The following is a 24,204-nucleotide window of genomic DNA, read 5'->3' as shown; positions in this document are numbered from 1 at the left end:
TTAGTGTACCATTGTGCAGATTGCTGAAGAATGGGGAATGAGGACTGGCTGGTTCCTTTGGGGGGCCAGGTTGTTGACAGCCTGAGAAAACAAAGTCAAGCTCAGGTTTTTAGCTGATAGTACAGAAATACAGTATAGACTCTAGCTAGAAATCTTGAGCAACTATTTAAATCTCATCTCTCCAAACACGAGAGACAATTCTCTCTTTCTCACTCTGTGCTTCTCATAAAATATTTACCATTTACTTTATGAGGAGATGGCTGGGACACCAAAGAAGTTGGTTTGATGGGCTCCATAGGCAGAGCATGATAAAGTTGTGGTCCTGATTGTCCCATACTTATCTCTTGAGAAAAAGCTTATGCCTTTACTCCAAGTCACAAGGCCAGTGAATTCTCTTAGGAGTTCTAGAATGGTCAAAATTCAAAGTCATCCAAAATAATTAAAAACTTGAAGCATTCCAACATTGGCACTATCCTCTTTCTAGTGGAGTCTCTCATTTTTGTCTAGCTGTTAACATGTTAAGAAAGACCAGAGCTATGCCCCAGAAAAGATGTTACCAAATAAACCCATCTCTCACTTCAAAACACGTGCTTCTGAAAGGCAGTATGTAAGTGTGTTCAATTTTTGAATAAGGCCTACATTTATTAGAATGATAGGGTGAATACTTTTATTAAATAAAGAAGCTTTCTTTTTCCCATGATTAATTTCTTATGCTCACTATTGTTATTGTTTTACAAGAAAAATAATGTGCTTATAAATATGAGTCCTGAATGAAAGAGGGTTAGTTACATTTAACTTCTGGGTTGATTCAAATTTAGACATTACCTTATAAGATGCGAGGTAGGGTAATGTGTTGAGGACAGTGGATGATTGATAAAATTTTGACAATATGAGTAATTGTAGGAAAGATTCAACTGAATTAGAAAACAGTGTGCATTAGAATAGTTTAGCAGGGTTAATGGTAATTTCTCCCACATAAACTGGAATGGAAGCCAATGCACCCAATTCTGCCCAGATTATTTTGGTGGAATTACTAACACACACTTCTAAGATATGATATTAAATTTACAAATCAATTGCTCATCTGTGAATTCAGCCTTCTAAAACATGCTTATAAGTTCTAGAAAATCATCTTAAGCAGTGTAAATATTCTACTTTAAATATTACTTATATTATAAACACTACAAATTTGTAAGAAATCTTTTTTTTTTCTAGTAGGCTAATGAATGGGGTGAGTGCAGTCTATATCACCACATATTCCAAATTAGAACAGATAAATAAATGGAATCTAGATGAAGGAGATTTTACAAAGATAGAACTGACATTTTCTTTAATGGAAACTAGCTACATAGGTGGCTGTTCAAAGTCAATTCCTAGTACAGAATTAAAGCTTTTCAGTTCTCCCTATAACATAAGTTGTTTTTTGTGTTTTATATTAGAATGCCTCTCCAGTTCATGGAATTTATTCACCAAACATTCAGTGAATCATAGTATATTCCATGCACCATGCTACATTTTGTAAGGGAGATGAGTACAGTAAGACTGGATTTCTTACTGTACTCTCACTTGCCCTCTCCCTCAAGGGGAGAGTCCTCAGAATCATAATTAGAATAAAATGACATAGCTATAAATAGAGGAATGAACACAGGGAGGACTGTACAAAGCTGTGGAAACATGAAGGAAAGAGTGGGTGAATAAACAGATAAATATCATCTGCTATGTTAGAATACCAAAGGAGAAAGTCAGTGAGAGGATTTTATTTTAAGAAATAGTCAGTGAGAAGATTAGAACTCAGAGCCTGTATCATAATAAAAACAAAGCAACGAAGTTATAGTCATGGTTAAAGAAAATGCAGAGAAGAAAATGAACTCCCTGTGGGGAAAGGCATGAAAAACAGTGGGCTTTAAGGAAGTGGGAGAGGGGGCTTCTCTGATAATCCAGTTCATACCATGTCTATTTGGAGGCCCAAAGTAAAAATTCTTCTTATGATAATTAGATAATTCTCACATGATGATCAGTAAAATATTACCAGCACCATTAAGTTCCTTTAGCTGGAAGTTTCGGTGAACGTTATTACTAGAGTGTGATTTTCAATTTAGCTTTTGAAAAATTGGGATTCCTTTTTAAATTTTGCTAGGAGGAAAAGGCTACATTAAGGTACACGTGCTCCGCTGGAGAATTGACACAGCTGTTGGTTACAGCAAACTGGGAACTAGTTCTGCCTGTGAGCTCTGCCCTGCACAGACAGACCCCAGCTCTGCAGTTGCCCACCTCTCTCAAGTAAACAGTGGTGGGAGGTGGGAGACAGACACAGTAGAATGCTCAGAATATTGAGAGTATTAGAGTCAGATCCCCGAGGAAGAAACATTTGCTCTTTTTCTTTTGAATGACCATTTTAATACACATGTCTGTTAAAAAGTATCCTGATGACAGAATTGCAGTCCAAGTTTAGCACCTGCCCAGTGTCTGGGGTTGTGTGGTCCTTTGCAAAGGCATGCTTCTAATTCAGCCTCTTCATTAGCATGAATTTATACACATATTATCAAAACTGTATATGAAAATCTATCATTAATGGGTGGTTCCTTACTTTAAAAATATTCTTGTGTACTAAATATTGTGTTAAACACTTAACAGAAATCACCTATATTTTCACAGCAGCCTATGAAGTAGGCACTGTTGTACCATTTAACAAATCAACAAACTGAGACTTAAAAAACTGGGTAAGGGGTTTTGCCAAGTTACCTAGGTAGTAAGTTGTCTAATTGAGGCTTGAATCTAAGTCTTTCTGACTCCAAAGAGTATGCTTTTAACAATATTCTGTGCTGCCTCCAAAAAACTGCTATGATAGAAATGAAAGAAAAATGAAATGATTCACACAGGTGTGTTTTTAAAATAACAAACTCCAATCATGCATGGAAAGTATTTTCATCTGGACATATTTTATGCCCACAGATTTTCTCACTGAATTTTCTCAAACTCCTAAGCTAGTAAATGGTAGCCTGATAAATGTTTTCCCTTTTTTCCCTTTTTGTCATTTATTTCAAGCTCGTGAGGCTAGACTTCCCCAGAGGGCACCTAGATGTCACATGCCCTGTTTCTTCATAAGGATATGTCAGAGAAAAATGAGCAGCATCAGACACAGACATTCTCTTCTCTTTCTCCCCAGCATTATCTGGGCCCATATCTCTAGTAGGTTATTACTACAAGTTTTCAGAAGTAAATCCTCTGGACAAACTTCTAAAAGGTTTACTCTAGTGTTTTTCTTTGATTCCTCCATTCAGTAATCTCCCCTTAATATACTCTGTGTGGCAGGGCACTTTGGGGCCTTGTTGCTTGAGGATGTTTGTTATGCAGCTGCAGTGGCAGGTGCAAAAACAGCTTCATTTCTTTGTTTTATTCCATAAGTAGCAATAATGATTGGAAAGTTGTTTTGTCAGTATCAAGTCATGGCAGTGTAGATGCAGACATTAGAAATGCACTCTGAGATGATCATACTTCTGCAATAAGAGCTACCAAGTTCTTGTCATAATGAAAAGTATCTTCTCACTTAAAAAATGCAATGCTGAAGAGAACATATACGTATTGACAACTGTGTAACACCTGACTGCTTTTACATTTAATACCATTTAATCCATAGAGTCCTGACAAAGCAGGAACAGCAAATATGTATGCTGAGATGTGATGTGCAGTGCCGGTGTGTACGATATGGATGGTATTGCATTTTCAAGAGTGGGGAACTGTCCCAAACGTGGGAGGGTCAATTGACTAGCTTTAGAAAATAAGTATATCATCATAATCTTTCCACCAATGCTGAAACATCCTCAGAACATTCGTTCTTCATTTGACTAATAATTTATTTCTGGTGTTCTATAATTACACGCTTGATACCGTCTTAAAAGGAATTGCTTTTGAATGATAACTTCTCCAAAAGTCTAATGACAGTGTGTATGCATTACAACATTTATGCAACATCATAGAAGTGTTTCAAATATAAAACCAATGAGTTGAAAGTAAGCTTAGATTTTTATCTAGCTAAACTTTCTCATTTTATACAAAATAAATGATATTCCAGAAAGGTTAAACAATTTACTCAGAGCCCACAATAATACACGTAGAATAACACTATTAATTGTCCATCTTGTTACAACAAGGCTGATATGTCTAGGTTAATTATGACAAATGGAGAAGACTACCAGGACTTCCAATAGACCTTTTCCTAGTATCTACCTTTTCACCTACAAATATTCCTTCAAACATTCATTTGAACATGAATAAGAACTTTTTTAATTCAGGAGAAAGATCATACTTGTTATTGCCCACTGTGAAATAAGCTGTAACGCCCTGGTTGCTGTCCCAACTTAGTGAAGCTGAACCCTCCTCATTCTCCCTCTGGCTCTCCCGTGCCATGTTCTCAGGATGGCGGGTACAGCAGGTTATGGTCCGTGCCTGTGAATAGGGATGTGAGGTAGACGTCCTCCTCCCGAAAGCATTTAGCATATGCTTCAACTTACAGCAGAGTGGGTTGAGTCTGTCGGAGGTTGACTTAAAACACACATTAGTTAAATTAAAACAAAAAAAAAAAACTATTTAAAATGTGAATGACTTGATTCTTGTGGGATGGTTTGCTGCGTTACTAAAAAAGCATGAGACAATTTGCCCCAGTAGTCTATGTGTCCTCTCCTTTACAATCTGCAGTCCTGTCTACCACTCTCAAATCACGCTACTGATGCCATCCTGGAATGCATTTGCGTTAGGACTCACTGCAACCAGCATACAGGAATGCGATAGTGGATGATGTGTAGCATGATGTGTGATCTCTGACATTCCTTATAATTCTTCTGTTCTCATCTCCTTTTTTTCCTTTCTATTTCAATTACTTTGAGCAGCATCAAGAAAAAATTACCAATCCACCAAAATGAGTAAGTCCCCCTGTGAAGCCATGAAATGCTTGCTCTACATGATGCCATTTCATGCTTCTACATCCTAAACTCTGACCATTTTCTCCTCCGGGAAAAATGTCAAGTTTAGGTGTCGATAGTTCTCATTACTGACTAATCACTAGAACCTGAATTGAAAGAGTTAACAAAACCCGAGTTTATAGTTTGTTTTTAGAAAGAGCTTTTAAAAAAAGTGACAAGACACTACCAACCCCACATTGCAAGGCCTGTGCACATGCACTGATGTTCATTTTTGTTCATCCTCCTTTTACTTGCCCCTCAGTCAAATCTCTTCTGGTACCCTTTCCCTTTCTGACTCAGCTGCTCTCTGCCAACAGACTGGCCCACCCTGAAGGAAGCCTTCCGGACCTCGCCATGCTGAACCTTACCGCCAGTCTGGATAAGCCAGAGGGGAAGCAGTTGCCTGAGCTTGACGAGGAGAAACCAGAGGAATGTTCTCAAAAACCTGAGGAGAGTGAGCTTGGGAAAGACAGTGAGGACGATGAGGAGGATGGAGATGAAGAGGACGAGGAAGAGACGTCAGGTAATCTACCCACTACTAGCACCTGCTCAGAAAACAGTGGCTGACTGAGTGAATCAAACATTGACTTGCTCCAAATGTGTTGCTCCAGATATATATTTGACCCATTCAGTGAAATAAAGCTTGGAGTGTGTGCTTTTTGTTTGTTTGGTTTTTTTTGGCTGTTATAGTTATAACATTCCTGTTCCAATTGCTCCAATAATTTCATTGTAATTCTCACTTAGAAGAAGAGAGCAGGTGGCTGATTATCAGCTACTAATCCACTGCGGTGATCCAGAGAGCCTAGAGGGCTGTAGCTCTTAACGTTTACTCAGACAGAAACCTCAGATAAAGGCATTTCCAACCAGAAGCAGAATCAGGCAGATGTGTAGAATTCCTGAAAATTCTAGACATGGCTTTTTCAAATGCATCAAAGAAATTATTTTGAGGTTTCTCCAGGAAACTGATCATCAAGAATATATTTCTAATTCTGTCCTAATATTTTAGCACATCAGAACCAGAAGAGAAATAAGCGATTGGAAAATTATCATTTTGAGCCAATTCCTAGAGATGTTTTCATTGTCATTGTTATTTTAGGTTTTTTTCCTTTTATTCTTTAGGCTCTTCTTTCCAATTTTTTTTTCATTCATAGACTTGAAATAATTTTTTAATAGGGCATGCTGAGAGTTGGGTGGCCTTGACGATCATGACGTGCTCTCTGACAAACGTACACAAGGTGAAGGGTTTAGTCTGTTCAGTAATTTCCAGACATTAAGGTGCTGCACTTGTCTTTGCTGTGCTCTGTGCTTTATAAAAGTAGACAATAAAAAAGCATGAAGTGGAAGATCCCTCCCAAAGGCAAGCTCCCCCAAAACCTTTTCCCCTTCACCCACTCACTTCAGAAGACCCTAGGCGACACCCAGAAATGTTCTTTCCTTATCTGAACAATGTGTGTTATCAGTATGAAGAGAGAACCAAGCTCTGTGGGACTAAAATCAGGATGAGGATTTTATTATACTACTTTAACACAGGTTTGAGCTTTACTGATAGGGTCTCCCCAAAAGTTGCACTGCACCTTGTTCTTTCACTCCCTCAGGTACCTGCCATCTCCTGCTCTAAATTGTGCCCATCTATGACCTAAATCTTTGTACTGACTATCATCTGAGTTACTCTGTAAATAAACATTTTTCACAATAACTGCAACTTTACTTAAACTTTCAGACAAAGTATAGGAAGTGTTTCAACCACCCAAGGCATGCAAAGAAGTTACTTTAAGAGACACTTAGCTCTTATCATCTCTCTGGACTTGTGAGCTTTTGTCTGTATGTGTGATGACCTGTTGACTCCACAAAACAGTCCTGTTGTGAATGTCATTCAGATTAACCAGGACAGTCTTTCTAGACAGAAGCATCACCCCAGTCTGCAAATATTATTCCCTAGCGTATGATAGAAAGAAGAAAATGACTAATTTGATTAAAAATTATGGTTAGAATGAGTGTGACTGCATGTTGTGAACCAAGACTGGCTCACTGTGATCCTCAGTGTTCATTTACACTTGTGGGAGAAGTAGGCTCTTCCAGGCGACCCGTGAGATTTATCCACCCCCTACTTAAGGCCATGGAAGGAGACTAGCACTTATAAAAGCACTGTTTGGGCAAGAAAAATGTCATTTAGATGGAGCTCACGTTACTTAATATTCTGCCAAAATTGGGGAATTATAAATTATAGTTCAACTTTAAGAGTAAATAAGGTCAAAATTCTTCTTTACACTAATTTAACTAAAAGGTGGATAACAGTAACCGAGTGCCTCAGAGTCTCAGTATGTGATGTCTAAGACATCATCACAACATGGGATTTTTAGACCACCCTTGCACCAGATTTGGTTAGTGTAAGAATTTACTCACTACTATCATTTTGTATCTTCTTATTCCAATCTGAAAGTTATAAGATATGCTTTAAGTAATAATGCAAAAAAAAAAAAAAAAAGCAAAATCGCAAAATTCCACCTATTTATGCTCTTGGGTGAATTACTGTTTTGCAGATTTAAGGAACAAATGGCATCTGGTGATTGACCGCCTCACTGTGCTCTTCTTAAAATTCTTGGAGTATTTTCACAAGCTACAGGTGTTCATGTGGTGGATTTTGGAGTTGCATATCATCAAAATTGTTTCATCGTACATTATCTGGGTTTCTGTGAAAGAGGCAAGTGAACCTTGGTTGTATCATCAGGCCAAACAGAACCACAGTGGGTCATAATTTCTCTTTTCCAACTGTTCGTGATCTGTTTATTTGAAATGTAATTCCCATTACATTAGAACATCAAGGCTCTAAGATAGGCACATACTCATATACTTTGTCTTACAGAAACACAAAGGATAATTGTCCCGAGAGGAGGGAAAGATCACAGAGGAGAAAGAAGCTCCTGGCTAAGTTTTTGATTGTCTTGGTCATATCACAGAGGTTGCTTATTTTAATCTAGTCTTTAGTTGAAATGTGTGAGAGCAGGCTGCTTTTCTGCAGTACAAGAGAGAATCCATCTCTCTAAATTCTCTTTGAGAAAAACAATAACATTCCAGTTTATATTACCAAAGAATAAATTCAGGTTCCAAAATTTAATAAAATCTTTAGTAGAGCTCACCTTATTTGTTATTGGATTGTGTGAGACACAACACAGTCTTTCAACATTGTAATTGCCCTGTTTTCTTATCTGTAAAGAGGAGACTCATCATTCAGCGAACAATTATTTGATATTTACTGTGGAGAGATTAGCTTTCTTTCTCTCAATCAATGATTTTTCTCATACTTGTAATTTCCCTGGACTATTTCTGAGTTGGTGACAATTCAGTCTTTGCTCACTAAAAATTATAATTTTTAGAAAGTTACATAATATAATATAGCTACAATACTATAAACCTAAAATGTTTCACGAATAGATAATAAAGGAACCAACCTTAATTTAGGTCCCCAGTCTAAGCTAGAACATTTCCCCATTTCATACAAACCATCTGAAATAGATAAGTAATCATTGCCAGGTGGGAACAAGAACAGAAACCACTTTCCCTGTGAGATTTGTGGCAGAAAATGACACATGTTCCACTGTTAAATAACCAAGTCTATATATTAATTAGAACTACAATCTAGCCTAATATGTGTATTAATTGAAACCAAAAGAGTTTCAGCATTTTCACTGTCTAGGTGAATTGACTAATTCAGAGTCAATTTGGGGGTCAGAATATTAAAGAGAAAGGAAAAAAGAAGGCATTTGGCTAAAAATGAGCAAAGACCATTTTTGAATTAACCAAATCCGATGTATAGATGACTTCTGACGTCATGAGAAGTTGTGTTGCAGAGGTATGGAGGCACATTAAGACAACCTAAAGATGGGCGTGGATGTTAACTGAGAGAGAAACTAGTGTGAGTAGGGCAAAGAAAAACCACTGTCTGAACTCCATCCTAGAGAGTTCAGAAAGAGAGAGGGTAAAATGATACCGCTTTCTTATAAATCCTTAACAAAAGACAGGCATATATTTTTAAAATCATCCTTAATGAGCCTACACAATGTCTTGTGCACAGACTATCAAGTAAATAGAAGCTCATGATCTATTCACCCTGTTACCCCATTAGAAAAAGAGCCTTTGGTGGAATATGACCAATTCATTCTCTATAATTCACGCATTGTATGGACTTCCAGAATTTTCATTCCTATATCTCTCTCTCACACACTTATAACTTCAAAACACATCAGAGACTCATGAACCAGAGAAATTCTGCTCCCACTGAGTCTAGCATCTCCCATAATCCCATTGGTATAAAAAAATTTAACCCCCCTGTATACCACTGAGTTTCACACGAAGGGTGAGTTACTGCGTGTTCCTTGGGTGCTATTACCACTGGAGTCGCTCCCCGCTCTGCATTGACTTTGGTCTGTGGGCTCCAGTCAGCATGTTCATAGTTGATTCTTATTAATATCGGTGAAGCATTGAGTGATTAGAGTATGTGGGGCGCAATCATAAAAACAACTTTATTTGGGACCTCCACTGTCCCTTTAAAACATAGTCTACAGGAAAACTTTCCTTCAGCTCCTGAATGCAAAACACTTTCTGATCATTCCTGGGTAATGGAAAGTCTAATCGTTATCCTAAAGAGAAGCAAAATCTCACTCTATTAATTAAAATTGTTCAGCCACAGAAAAGAATCAAACTCTTATCTCTTCCCCAGGGAGATGTGTCTCCTCTTCCTCGCTGCATCTTCTTTCTCACACAAGCTTGCTCTCACTGCCTCCACCCCAATGAACTAACTTTTCTTATAAACCTCCCAGGTTGGACCATAGACTCGGGTGAGGGGCAAGGCGGATGAGGGATATTCTGATTTGACTTGTACTATCATAAGATGTCCTCAAACTCTGAGCTGCATCAATTAAATCTACCCTTTCTCTCATGGAGGCTCCTCTATGGGTCCTCCAACAGCAACTCCTCCATGGCTGTGGCCTGTCACCCAGCCCCTGGTTTCCCAACATCCTCTCCCCCTGGACTCTTTCTGTTGGACATCTGTTCCCCTTGCAGCAATCCTCTTGAGCAGTACTCATAACAAACAGCTCCAGTTGCTTTCTCCCTCCTGCATCAGGTCCAAGGGCAACACTCTGAGTCTTTGCTCTGCTCGGGCCCATGGATCCCAGTAAAGCGGGCTCTGGGGCTTTGCCTTCACGGCAGCCTATCTCACCTTACCAGCTGGATTTTCTGGGTAGAAGTTGCACATCAGTGCCCAAACTCCAATGTACACAGACTATAATCTGTGAGTGGTCCTGCTTGAGACTTCCTTACTTGGGACTTTGGGGAGAGAATGCAGCATCCCTTCCTCCCACCCCATCATCTTAGGGGTGGGGAACAGACAGAAACACCACCCTACAAAGGCATTTATTCACACTTCCCCTGTTTTCTTCACTATCTTGATCCATTTATTTCCTCCTGGAGGGCTTTAAAGACCCCTAAATGGTTTCCCATCAACTGTTTTAAAATTTCTACATGTTGACGAGCACCCCATTTTGGAATGTTATCTATCTCCTTGACATTTTGATTTAACACCTTTCTATACCAAATACAGTTGGGGAAGAGAGACAAATATTGACTCTTGTATGTGGTTCTTCTAAAGAGCCATGTGCCAAGCCAGCATGTGATGTGTCTGAATTTCATCTGGTTATAACAAGGGAATGTCTAGCTGTTTGCGTCAGGGTGCCTGTTGCACAATTCTAGGGGCATGTTCACCTGTGAATAGCAGCCCAGAAATTGTGCACCTCCTAAGTGCCTATTTATACCTGCAGGGGCCTCCTCTGCTGTGAATGCTTGACTCATCCCATTGACAATGGCACTTGCTATATATATATATATATATATATATATATATATATATATATATATATATATATATATATATGTTTGTGTTTGTAGCTTATAGATTTTGAGTAATACAAAATATAAACTTTCTCAGAAATTGCTGATCATCTTATGGTAAAATGAGAACACAATTAGCATCCTCAGTTAAAACTTCAAGAGATGTGGCCACATGCTTTGGATTCAAACTATCCTCATCCAAGGCCATCATCCAGGGTGCTTGTTTTCACAAACTTTCAGGGTCATTCTCTTATAAGTTTTAAACCTTTCCAAGGTTACAATCATGAGCATCTGAGGGAGAAGAGGCCCTTGGGAAATAATTTGTGTGTGTGTCTGTGTGTGGGTGTATGTATACATATATAGGGTGTGATCTAAAAACATGGTGAACATTTACATAAAAAATTTTATTAGTAAAAGATAAATTGGCATTAATCCCCCTCCAAATACTCCCCCTTGCTTCAAACACACTTATCCCATCATTCTTGCCACTTTCTGAAGCAGTTTTGGAAGCCCTCTTTCATGCGTTTCTTTACTTCATCCTCCATCATGACAATGCTCCGTGTCACACATCACTTCTGGTACAGCGATTTCTGTCACATAAAAACATTACAGTGTGTCCTCATCCACCTTATTTACTGGATCTGGCACCATGCGACTTCTGGCTCTTCCCCAAAGTCAAAATAACCATGAAAGGTAGACGTTTTGAATGAATTTAGGACATCGAGGCAGCCATGACAGCACAACTAAAGACATTCACAAAAGAGGACTTCCAGAACTGCTTCTGAAAGTGGCAAGAATGATAGCATAAGTGTGTTTGAAGCGAGGGGAAGTTTTGAGGGGGATTAATGGCAATCTATCTTTTACTGTAATAAATTTTTATTTAAACATGCATTGTATTTTGTGATCATACCTCATAAATATATGTACATATAAATGTATGTGTGTGTGTATAAAACATTCTCTTTTCCTTCTTTTATACGCAATCACATTTCTAATTTCTAAAGTTTCCTTGAGAGCTCTGTAAGGTCAAGTTATTCCTTGATGCAGGGGGGCACATGTTATTTCATTTAGTATCCTTAGCAACTTCCAGAGGGCCTTGCCAATTGTATATTTACTGACTGAAAGAAGGAAGCAAATAAAAGAATTTTGCAAGCTTGAGATTCCTCATAGATATTATCTAATATCTCATCATTATTACTTTCACTCTCACTAAGCATTCATTTAGCCTTTAGTATGTACTTACAATAAATTGAATGCTTGTACCGTGCTAGATGCTGGTGTAAAAACAGAAAGACATAACTTCTTTTCTCACAGTCTGATAGCAATGGCTGGTGAATAAAACCAAAAGTCACATTAACTGCTGAGTTAGAGGTGTTCCAGGAAGCTCTGGGTGCACAGGAAGGGGGATCGTATGCAAGGGTTTGCACTGAAGCTGTGGGTTCTCTAAGGGAACCCACATAGCCAGGGATGGGCAAGCACAGGACCAGGGAACCATTAGCTATGGACAACCATTAGAAATGAGTGGACATCTCACCTGATCAATAAATACAGGCCATCTAAAACCAAGTTGAAATCGTTGCCTTCCCTCTTTACACCTGCACCTCACCCCAGATCCTATCTCTGTAGTGCGCTATCATTCTCTCAAGGCTCTGGCTCTCAAGCCAGAAATCTGGGGGGGATTCCTTACACTTTCTACCTTACCCTTACCACCCACAAGCCAATCAGTCATCAAATCCAGCTAATTTGCTTCCCATCTGAAATCCATGAGCCCTCCCCCTCTCTGCTCCACTGCCTACATTTGGGCCCATGTCATTGTTCTCCTGGGCTACCACAGTACTTGTGAGCTAGACCTCTTGTCTAACCCCCATTGATGCACCTCCATTCTTCAGTTACGTGTATCTAAATAAAATGCTAATCTTTCCTTAAGATTTCCCAGTATAGAGCCCTTCAGTGGCTCTCTATTTTCTGCACAAGAGGTTCATGTGCCATAGCATGGTTAAAAATGGGTCCACAAAACGTGGCTCTGCCTCCCCAGCTACGTCTCCAGCCTCACTACTGTTGCAGTTCACTACTTTCAACTCCAGAACTTCCAGTTGTTTGTGTTCATCTGTTTCTACCATGCTCCTTCATGCTCTTCTGCCTTTGCTCACACATCCTTTACCTCAATTGCACTTCTTGCCTTTCTTGGCCTGGATAAATTTACGCATCCTTCAAGGCTCAGCTCAGCATCATCTCTTCCAGGAAATGCTTCCTGAAGCTTCCGATTGGGCGGAGAACCCCTCCTGGGTATTCTCACCTGAGACTGTTTACATTTATAGTTCATTACTACTACGTTATATTGATATCCTCTGGTTATACGTCTGTCTGCAATACAAGATACATATCTTAGTACCTAAGGCAATGCCTTGCACATTCTTGAAACTCAATCAACTTCTGCTGAACTGAGCTGAACTGAATCAGTCAAATTGCTATGTTTTGTAGATGTTATGCCATGTTATGCATTTTTGTCCCCATTTCTGATTTTATGGTTTCAGGTGTCTGTGTTCAACTATGTATTTTTGATTTCTTGGGCTTTTGCTCTGCCATACACCAAGCTACGCCGTCTGGCTTCAAGTGTCTGCACTGTCTGGACATGTGTGATCATCGTCTGCAAAATGTTGTACCAGCTGCAAACCATTAAGCCTGAGGGATTTTCTGTTAACTGTTCCTTGGTGAGCCTCAAAGTTGGGGGAATCTTCTTCACTAGTCTGTAGGGTAGTGAGGTGGATTTGGGGGAACCTACATCTCCAGACACATTCTGTCTGGTCTAATTTGTGTCATATCAGCAGGTTGGATGTGTTCTGTTCCAGTATGCTGGGTCAAAGTCTCTTCTGATGAGATTTCCCCTTTGAAATGGGTCTTTCCCTTCCTTTTTCCCCATGCTCTTTGCTTAAAACTGAAGAAAAAGAATCTGAACTTTCCTAATCTGTGGGGCCATTTTTTACTCTCTTTTCTCTTTTCAGCCAAATGAAAATCAAACTGATATACCCCTTCACCAGTTGAACAAGTCTCTACTCTACAGCGCTCCTGTGGATCCCACAGAGTGGGTCGGACTAAGGAAGTCTTCCCCTTTGCTCATCTACCTGAGGGTAAAGGCTTCATTGTGCTGAGTTGGTGCCTCTGAGTAGTTATTGTCTAGAATCATTTCCCTTGAGACCCCTAATAGCACATTTCATAGTAACCTCATCGTATGTGGCATTTAGAATCACCTTAGAAACAAATGACTAAGTATTAAAATCAGTATCTCATTTGCTGAAAAGAAATTGATCAAGTAGTTTGTGATTCATTGAATAAAGTATGACAAATCTATTCATTGGAACATTACAGAACCACTAAAAGATTGAGGGAGATTGATAATATCAGACATTAAAAGATATCCAAAATGTATTGTTGTGTTTTTCTTAAAAAAAGGAAATTTCAAAATATCACACATAGTATAATTCCTTTTAGACACAAAGAAAAAATTATTGAGTAAAACATACAAATGCTCAGCAGTGATTACTTCTGAGAAATAGCTGCAGGGTTACAAGAATGTTTTGCTGTCTAAATTGTTCCTCTACAAGTTTTAATAAAGGGCATATATTACATTTAGAAGTAATCAGATAAAGAGCATATCTTTGAAAAAGAAGCTTTGCAAGCAGTTGCAAGAATGAAAGCAATATGTTAAGCTGGTGCAAAAGTAATTGCGATTTTTGCAATTATTTTTAACCTTTTATACCGCAATTACTTTTGCACCAGCCTAATTTCAGATTTTTCACATTTTATTTTGATGAATAATCTAAGTAGTCTTACTATGCTGACAAGACATTTAAAAATAAAACATTTCTACTCAACACCTGGAATTTTAAAATGTACTAAACATCCTATTTTTCTTTGACTGTGTAGCTTTCTAGTTTTTTGTTTTTTCTCATCCAGCAAATGTCATTTGTAATGTACAAATGATATCGACCTTATCTCCCATGTACTGTACAAATACTATCTACTATAAAGAGCTGTTATAGGGATAAAATAAACTCATATTTAATACAGGTGATTAGAATAGTATCTGGCATATATAGTTCCATGAATTTTAGCTATTTTATCATCATCATCATCATCATCATCATCATCACTATTATTATTTTATTGTCATCAGTGTGCTTCTCAATCTACTGCTTTCTCTAGCCAGATTTCAGAAGTGTTCAAAACTTTCCCCTCTAATGCTTATCGCACTATTCCAGCTTAGTCTGTTTCCCCAGATGTCCACATAGAACACTAAAGGGTTTAGCACTCCTAGTTGCCAATGAGTTTGGACCACCCTCACAAGGTAACTGGACACTGCTTCCTGGTCCAGGTGTTGTACTTTTTCAGTTATAGAATGAGCATCACCAGGCTTTTGTCTAGAGATCCTCGGTCTTATTATCATGGAAATTATTCTGATTTGCATAAGAGAGATAACTCCACCCTTGCTGCCATAAAATAGGGAAAATGAACACTGAATTCAAGACTATATTTTACAGAGGTGAGATTTCATAAAACCGTGTCTTTTTACACACCAGGAATGGAATCAAATGATGTATTATGAGGATTGCTTAAAATTACCGAGTCGTAAAGCATTTGGCATCACATAGCTGTGTTTTCTTGCTTCGTAGAATAATCTCCTAATGCTGGCCATTCTAGCCTTTGAAGTTACAATTTACCGCCATCAGGAATATTATCGAGGTCGAAACAACCTCAAGGCCCCTGTGTCTAAAACCATCTTTCATGACATTACAAGACTCCATCTAGATGATGGACTTATTAACTGTGCCAAATATTTCATAAATTACTTCTTCTACAAGTTTGGTCTGGAGGTGAGTTTGCTTGCTGATGCATTTTCTCTTTTCTGTGAAAATTCCAGTAACTGCTTTTGGCCAGTGGGTTACTAGAGCTTCATTGTACATCTGCAGGCCACGAGTGCTGATCTCAGGGTCAGCAGGAAGACAGTCTACTGAAGGCTTAACAGGCCTGTTTGAAAATTTTCAAGACCAAATGCCAATGGCCACTTCTCCCAACAATGAACTCAGGCTGTCTGGATCTCAACAGTTTTACAGATGCATAGATATCACTTATCATTTTAACTGGTTTCTTATTACAAATTAAAAAAGTATTTTTGTGCATTCTGAAAATATTCTGTTTTGTACATTATGAAAACGTAACCTTAACTAAAATGAATTGTTTTGAACTGAAATGGTTGTGGTAGTGCCTGTTCCTTAATAGAATGAATTTGGAACAGTGCTTTTCATGAAGAGATCATAGCTATAGTTTTTCTCATGGTTTGAAGTGTTCTTATTAATAGTGATGTAGTCAGTTTGCCCTAGGAAGTAATTTGTACAGTCTTTATGCTAAAATATACCTACAAAGGCAAGACCTGGTGAACATGTGGAGACCTACTCTCAGAAATGCAGGTCTCTGCTGCCTACGCAGGGCTGACAGCTGACACTACTCCCCTTGCCTGCAAACCCATTTTTTGCCTCTTTTCATCCTCACACAGACCTGTTTCCTAATGTCAGTTAACGTAATCGGTCAGCGAATGGATTTCTATGCCATGATTCACGCCTGCTGGCTGATCGCTGTCTTATACCGACGCAGAAGAAAAGCCATAGCAGAGATCTGGCCGAAGTACTGCTGCTTCCTGGCATGCGTCATCACGTTCCAGTACTTCATCTGTATAGGCATCCCCCCTGCTCCCTGCAGAGGTGAGCTTGCCCTCCCCAGGAGCCGTCTGCTCATACAATCCACCCCCACATTGTACACAATGAGCAAAGAGCAGCATGAAGCATATTGATTTTTGGCCTCACCACCTCCCTCCCTGCAGATTACCCATGGAGATTCAAGGGTTCCAGCTTCAACGACAACATCATAAAGTGGCTGTACTTCCCAGACTTCATTGTGCGGCCCAACCCTGTGTTTCTCGTCTGTAAGTGTTGCATCTTGGGGCCACAGAGCACCGGTATTTGGTTTTATATTTGCTAATCCATCTTCATGCATCATGCATTAGTGCCTTTGCTCCTTCCACTGAACTTTAGAATCATGTAAAGGCTTGTCTCAATGCATTAATATCACAAGTCATTAATGGCTTCTACTTGTGCTAGTACATTTGCAGAATTAATAAATAAACATTGAAATACCATATGCACTTTCATAATTTCACCTCCCAACACACACACCTACCCCTACCCCCCAACACACACATACTTTCTAGAAGGTAGACTGAAAAGGGAGGCCATGTATTTTGTGAAGCGGTTGTTTCTGACTGCCACCACACACAGAACAAATCTAAAGATAAGACTAAGACTGTGATAGCTAAGAAGATGCTACCCAAATTGCTGCTGCCCCTGAGCTGGGCCATAGTCCCAAACCCTTCAAAGGTCAGGCTGACGACCAAAGGTTAAGGTGATCGTCTCCCACCTAAGACAATAGGAAGTGCTGGGTGCTATGAAAAACAGAGTGGCTGTGCGGCCTAAACACATTCACGTTTCATTTAAAGAACATTGAAGCAACCTGGGCTGGAGGCTGCCAGCCTGACTGATGTGAGGGCCTTTTCTGGGCCATCAGCGACAAGGACAGCTCCGTCAGACTTCTCCCCCACTCTCACATATCGGCCCATAATTGTCACCTGCTCTCACCAAGCCTCACTGCAGTATGTGCTCTGGAGAGAGTCTTTGATTACAAATGCAAAGGGAGACGGAGAGAATAAAGAAAAACAATGAGTCTACCATATATGGAGAGATAAAGATGGGGAAAGGTGCTCAAATGGCCTCCTCAAAACGTTAGTGGGGTAAGTGCAAATAAAGAGTCATGAAGTCTATTAATTAGCACCTGATATTTTCACTGACCAATATACAGACAAAATCCAGGGACTCTCCTACTGTAAGCCTCTAGAATGTCTGTGGTCCCTCTTATATGATGGGGAAGGTAGAACTTGGCCCCAGCATTGGAATCCAGGAAGATTTGTACCACGAAGCTTGGGAACACAACCCACTTATGAGTTAAGGAGCAGCTCATGCTGTATGGAGACTGTTTCCTTCATTATGTAAACCCAGGTTTAATTATTTTATCTCTGTCTTACCAGATGACTTCATGCTGCTTCTGTGTGCCTCCTTACAACGGCAGATTTTTGAGGATGAAAATAAGGCCGCAGTGAGAATCATAGCAGGGGACAATGTTGAGATTTGCATGAACCTTGATGCGGCCTCCTTCAGCCAACATAACCCTGTGCCAGATTTCATTCACTGCAGGTAACGATTTTCAAAGCCACTTTCATGCGTGCCTTTCACTTAAAGTATGGACCTCTACTTCCAATTCTCTCTCTGCCATTCTGGGGACACTGACAGGTGATTGTACACATGAAGCTAATAAACATGGGACAGGGTGATTCAGTAGCCTAGAAGCTGAGCTTCTGAATTATAGTTCTGCTTCTGCTTCTGTCAGCATAAATCATACTTCTTCTTGCATCAGTTTGTGTCTTCTCATTTATTTACAAACTGACGTGCTCATAATACTGCTTCCTGCTTCTCTCGCAGAGATCTTTCCTCCTCATCCTCTGCTCCTCATCCTCATCCCATCCGTCCTCATCATCCCCCTGTTCAGCGGGCACCAAGAACCACTGGTCACTGCAGCTATCCTGTGCTGGCACGCTCCTGGAGCACTGTCTGCTCCGTGGCTGTGCATGGGCTGCCTTTGCAGCACCTTTGCTGCCTTTCACAGTCTGGTGACAGCTGATCTTGGCAACCTGATCATCTCCTTCACAGTTTGTGTTTAAACCAAACTAAATTTATCACTGTGTATTCCTTCTGCAATCTCTGGGTTTCCAAGTCCCCAGTTTTTTTCACCTGATGCCCACCCCATGGAGAGCACTCCCATCTGCCTCCCCAGTCAGCTCCTTTGCGCTGCGAAGCCTTTAGGACTGAACTCAACCGTCAGTGTAGGAGTCTGATAAATTGGTGTCATGTTTTGTGCCTCCTTTACACACACACAGCAGAAGCCCTTGTGTGCGTTCTGATATGATGTCTCGAGTTAGTCACTAACTCTACCTGCGATGATTCTGGGATACTGAGAAATATAGACATTTTATCTATTCTCCTTCGGGTATGACGTCAAGGAAGGGTGTGATATATTTTAGAGAAAAAAAACTTATGATAACATTTAACTGTTGAGTATTGTACTCTAAAATGAGTAAAGTTCTAAAGTTCACTTACCTGACAATGTACCTTCAAGGTACAATACATTCTCTAATAAGGCTGGGTAGGTCAAGTGTGATGTATTTTTCATCAAGAGATTTCTTATTAACTCTTACAAAATAACAATCATTAATCAAAGAAGTGACCCAGACCTGGCTCTTCTCTGCTTCTCCCCAAACCTACGAAGAGAAACAAACAAAGCAAAACCTCTAAAGCAGAGATGCTCTAATTATGCAAATACAGATGTGATGTGGCCTGTAGGGATAACTTCTGTCAGGTGTTGGTGACTGCACTAGGGAAACTTCTAGCAACTGTTATTTTATCACAAGATGACACAGACCCGAATGCTGCCTTACCTTCCATCAGAAAGGTCAGAGAGGCGGAATGGCTCCCTAAAAAGGAATCGTGACTCCACCCAGGGACAGGCAAAGACGGAGAGGGTATTGAACAGAATATTGAACGAGCCCCACTGTGGCTGTGTCTGCTTTGTCAGAATCACTTCTCAGCTACAAGAAGAGCCTTTTATCTCTAACTAACCCTTTATGTATACCATGGATTGCTTAAATGTATTCGTTTCTAGCTTATCAAAAGAAACCCATTCTTACCTGTTCTCTTGCTTCAGAAGGCATCTGTATCTTAGAATTTCCTTAGTCATACAATTATTCATGCCTTTTATAGAAAGACAGAGAGGACTTTTAGTACTCAAGTTAGTAGGCAGGAAATGTTGCTGTTTATAGGAAATGTGGCCCAAATCCAATGATGATAAACACACACACAGTGTTTTCACAACTTACCTAGTCATCCATCCCTAATTAGGTGAGCAGTTCCTGTAGACTAGGCAATGTCAAATGAAAGATGAATGCAGAGCTCACAGCCTGACTTATAAAGTGCTTTCATATAGAGTCAAATGGATAGTATTGGGTCGATGCAAAAGTAATTGCGTTTTAAAAGGTTAAAAATAATTGCAAAAACCTCAATTACTTTTGCACCAACCTAATGTGATTTTTTTTCCCCTTATTAAAACAGAATCTCTCAGCTTACTTTGTTTGTGTTGTTGTCCTCTTATGTTTCGGTTTTGTTTTCCAGATCATACTTAGATATGTCCAAAGTGATCATCTTCAGTTACCTCTTCTGGTTTGTCCTCACCATCATCTTCATCACCGGGACAACTAGGATCAGCATCTTTTGTATGGGTTACTTGGTGGCCTGCTTCTATTTCCTGCTCTTTGGGGGTGATTTGCTATTGAAACCAATCAAGAGTATCCTGCGCTATTGGGACTGGCTGATTGCATACAACGTTTTTGTGATTACAATGAAAAACATACTGTCAGTAAGTGGCTCGCACTGTGTAACACATTTGTGGTTTCAGTATAAGAGTAAACAGTCTATTCAGTGGTTATTAAAAGCCCATTGCCGATCACACTGCTCTCTTAAAAGCTCCAAATAAGATGCTGCAAATTCACAATTCAAATGACCATTTATTACTCTTTGTTTTGCCATATTAAGCAGAATCCTTTTTGTTCGTTTCCATCATCTCAAGGTCATATGACAAAAGGATATGTATTTGTAGGAATAAATTTTAAAACATTTTATTAATTAAAATCCCATCTCTTCTGAGGAATAATTTGTCATCACTTTTACGATATTACAAAATGGCCCTTTTCTGAGTCGAAGTCAGACATTGAATCTCTAAGAGTCATATCATGTTGTCTAAAACAAATATTTTATCTTGAAAGAGTTGTGGAAATATTAAATAAAATGAACATAGTTCTCGATAACACTATGTGGGGTGGGGAATGAGAGGGAATAGACTATTGAGAGCATGAATGTTTTACGTACCCGTGAAATGTGGGTAGACACAGAGGAAACCATGGATTCTTTGTTGTCTCTCTGAGTACAGGCATCCTGATCAGCGCCAGCTAAGACAACAGAGGGTTGCAGAAAAACCCACCACTTTCCTCTACGAAGTTTGGTTGTTCAGGGCACAGCTTTCCCTCTGACCTGGTAGATAACTCAAACTTCCTCCTCATAATGCCAGAGTCACATAAAATCTTTTGGGCCACAAGGACACCAGTTCAGTTACTTGTTATTTCAGGATATTGAATAACAACCTTTCATATGCTGAAGGGGTTAATACATCTCTGTTGGCCCTAACTTAAAGTTAATTCTTATGCCTGCTACTCCCAGGCTATGCCTGATAGTGCATTAGAAGAACAGTGATATAATGACTTCCTGCTTCTCCCCTTCCTAGCTACTTAAAGATGAGCTCACCAGGCAGACAATTCAACTGTGAAAGAATTTGATTTTTTTTTTTTTTGGTACATTACTGCTATGTTTAGAGGTCTTGGAAAGTTAAGTCTGTGTAACTATGAATATGTATTTCAATAATTTATTTGGTTCACAGTCCTTTGAAATGTTAATTTTCTAGTTGATTGTAAAAGTGACTTTTATTTATCAATTTTACCCCACCATTATTTATTTACATTTGGGACAGTAGTGAGTGTTAAAGGAGAGGGTATGAGAGAGGACCACAGAACACCATTCATTCTAAAGTCTGATGGTGAAGGATCCGTTGCCAGTAGCTGACCCCTACATTCATTCTTGGAAAATGTATGGATACAAAGTCCATTCATTCATTCTATAAACTTATATTGCTCCGTTCTTTGCTGCGCGCTGTTCTTTGTTTTATATCTGGAAGAGCTAGAGATCAATAGTACTTGGGTTTTACCCTCAAAGAATTCACATTCTAAAATTGAAGATAGCCCTACTTGTAATTATAATATGATCTGTTGATGCTAATTATCAAAACATTTCAGGAAAACAAAACAAAACAAAACAAGAGTACCTTATATCTTGCCTATATAAGTTGGGAACAAGCTCATTTGGAGGTGATGCCATTTGAGCCCATCAGAGACCTGAAAGATAGATTGAAGGGAGTCTGGGGAGACAAAGATGGGAGAATATTCCCAAGTTAGGGTACCTGAGCAAAAGCATGGCTCTAAAGGACTGAAATGTGAACAGAAAGAATGTTCGGATGGGTACTCGTGCTGGGTAACTGCTGATTTGGGAACAAATCCTAATTATATTCTACCTTATTTGTTTCCAGGAAATATGCATAATTCAGCCATCACCTTTATGTGTTGGTTTGCAATGATTAAAATTTGTTTAAACTTTTCCCCCTCAGGATGTGAACTTAACTATGACAATAAATCATTGTTATGAGGCAACCACATACAAATCAACAAAGAAGATTCCTTTACCCAGAGAATTGGCCAAAAAACTCAAAACACATTTTCTGCTCTTATTCTAAGTACTATATATCATGAAGCTTACATTTGTGATGATGTTCTCGTAAATAGCATAGGTTTAATATGGTCGACTTGTGAGAAAATAAGTACCACAATCAGAGTCCCGGGGTTCAGCGTTCACCCATTTGCTAAAACACAGCTCAGCTTGTTCTTACCATAGTCCAAGATTTCCTTCTTTGAAAAGAAAGGTGCTCCAAGTGCAGAAAAACTCACACTAAAGAAAACCTCACGTTCCTTTATTTATCGGGCTTCATTTTCTCCAGGAAATGATGGTGCTCCTGAAGCATCAATTGTACCACCCCATTGTGACTGTAATTGGAGGCACTGTGGGCACCTCCTGCATTCATTGGCACTGAGACTTTCTGAATTCTTGCACATGTTGGGGGTAGCAAGACATCAAGCTTTTTCTGGGTGCAAAGTTTCAGAATATGCCTTTCTCACTTGTGTTTCAGATAGGAGCATGTGGATACATTGAAAACTTGGTTAAAAATTGTTGCTGGTTAATCCAAGCTTTCAGCCTGGCCTGCACAGTGAAAGGCTATAAAATGCGTAAGTATGAAATGCAAATCTGAGAAGGGAAGAACAAAGAAGGAAGGGCAGCTGTATTGTTCTCATTTAAAAATTGGGCCAAAGCAAGTAAAGAGGTAAATGTAGAGTCCAGTCTCTACACAGAGACTGTAGGATTGTACTGCATTGTGAATCTATGGCCATAACATGAAGTGCTCCTACTCAAGGCATCTTGGGTTGTCTTTGACAGTCCTGCCCTGGCAAAGAGCCCCTCCTGTGCCTTCCGTGGTCAGAGTTCACTTTCTGGTCAGCCTTATGTATCAACGTTCATATTGGATTTGAAGGGCGTCGCCTTGCTTGTAATGAAATCAACTCATAATTGATTTGATGGATCAGACTGTTGCTTTCATGCTTGTGTGAATTCCCAAGGCTGCTCACACCACAGGTTTTATAAAATAAATGATGTTTTATAAAACAATACAAATGGATGTTAATTTTACTTTTTTTATTTTCTTTTTTTGTTTTGTATTGTTTTGTTGTGTTTTGGTCCAGCTCATGATGATCCCTCATGTAAACTACCCAGTGGAGAAGCAGGAATTATTTGGGACAGCATATGTTTTGCCTTCCTCCTGCTGCAGAGAAGAGTTTTCATGAGTTACTATTTCTTGCATGTTGTGGCAGATATAAAAGCTTCACAGATCCTGGCTTCGAGGTAGGGTATGCTTATTCTTCTTAGACTCCACTCTTCTTCCAGTTTTTGCCCTTGATCTTGTAGATTTAGAAGGAAAGACTGGTAAAAGGTCTACGTATTAAAAGGAATGTCATTGAGATGGGGGGTGGTGTCAATAGCGAGATGTGTGATGCCCTAGAATGCTGTACCCGCCTCAGAGACACTGGCTAATTGAATAATGAAATAATTGACCTCAGCAGAGGAGGATCAGAGCCAAACACCAATGAACTGAAGTTGAAGGTAAAGGCTTGGATAGTGACTGTGAGATATTTGATGATGCAGAGGTAGCGATGTAAGACTGTACACAGGAAAATGTTGGGTGTACATGGGTTCTTTTTCTAAGATTAGTAAGATTTGAGTATGTTTGCATGCTTATAAGCAGGTTTTCATAACAGTGGAATGATTGAAAACGCAGGAAGAGAGGAATAAAGGGAAGGATCGAGTCCCTCAGGCTGCAGGTGGGGAAGGAATGTGAGCACAGGCAGGCCTGAGGTAGGAGAATGTCACCTTTTCCTCTGTCACTGCAGGTCAGCATGTCCATAGGATAGGTGGCAGGAAGCTGAGCAAATAATTGC

At 39.5% G+C, this 24,204-nt stretch overlaps 1 protein-coding gene across 1 annotated transcript in view; it reads left to right on the top strand.

Moving 5' to 3' along the window:
* Positions 1-24,204, top strand: part of PIEZO2 (piezo type mechanosensitive ion channel component 2) — a 457,095-nt gene that overhangs the window by 365,478 nt on the left and 67,413 nt on the right. Inside the window, exons 20-30 of the mRNA XM_081077986.1 lie at positions 5,276-5,481; positions 7,499-7,659; positions 13,379-13,555; positions 13,847-13,972; positions 15,515-15,715; positions 16,396-16,600; positions 16,720-16,821; positions 17,977-18,142; positions 20,171-20,414; positions 22,845-22,941; positions 23,452-23,611. Coding sequence (XP_080934112.1) covers positions 5,276-5,481; positions 7,499-7,659; positions 13,379-13,555; positions 13,847-13,972; positions 15,515-15,715; positions 16,396-16,600; positions 16,720-16,821; positions 17,977-18,142; positions 20,171-20,414; positions 22,845-22,941; positions 23,452-23,611 — 1,845 coding nt within the window. The remainder of the gene's footprint in view (positions 1-5,275; positions 5,482-7,498; positions 7,660-13,378; positions 13,556-13,846; positions 13,973-15,514; positions 15,716-16,395; positions 16,601-16,719; positions 16,822-17,976; positions 18,143-20,170; positions 20,415-22,844; positions 22,942-23,451; positions 23,612-24,204) is intronic.

The sequence above is a fragment of the Rhinolophus hipposideros genome, assembly GCF_964194185.1.
Source record: "Rhinolophus hipposideros genome assembly, chromosome: 17".
NCBI lineage: Eukaryota > Metazoa > Chordata > Mammalia > Chiroptera > Rhinolophidae > Rhinolophus > Rhinolophus hipposideros.
The sequence above is the reverse complement of the archived record's forward strand: the minus strand, read 5'-3'. Positions and strand labels throughout refer to the sequence as shown.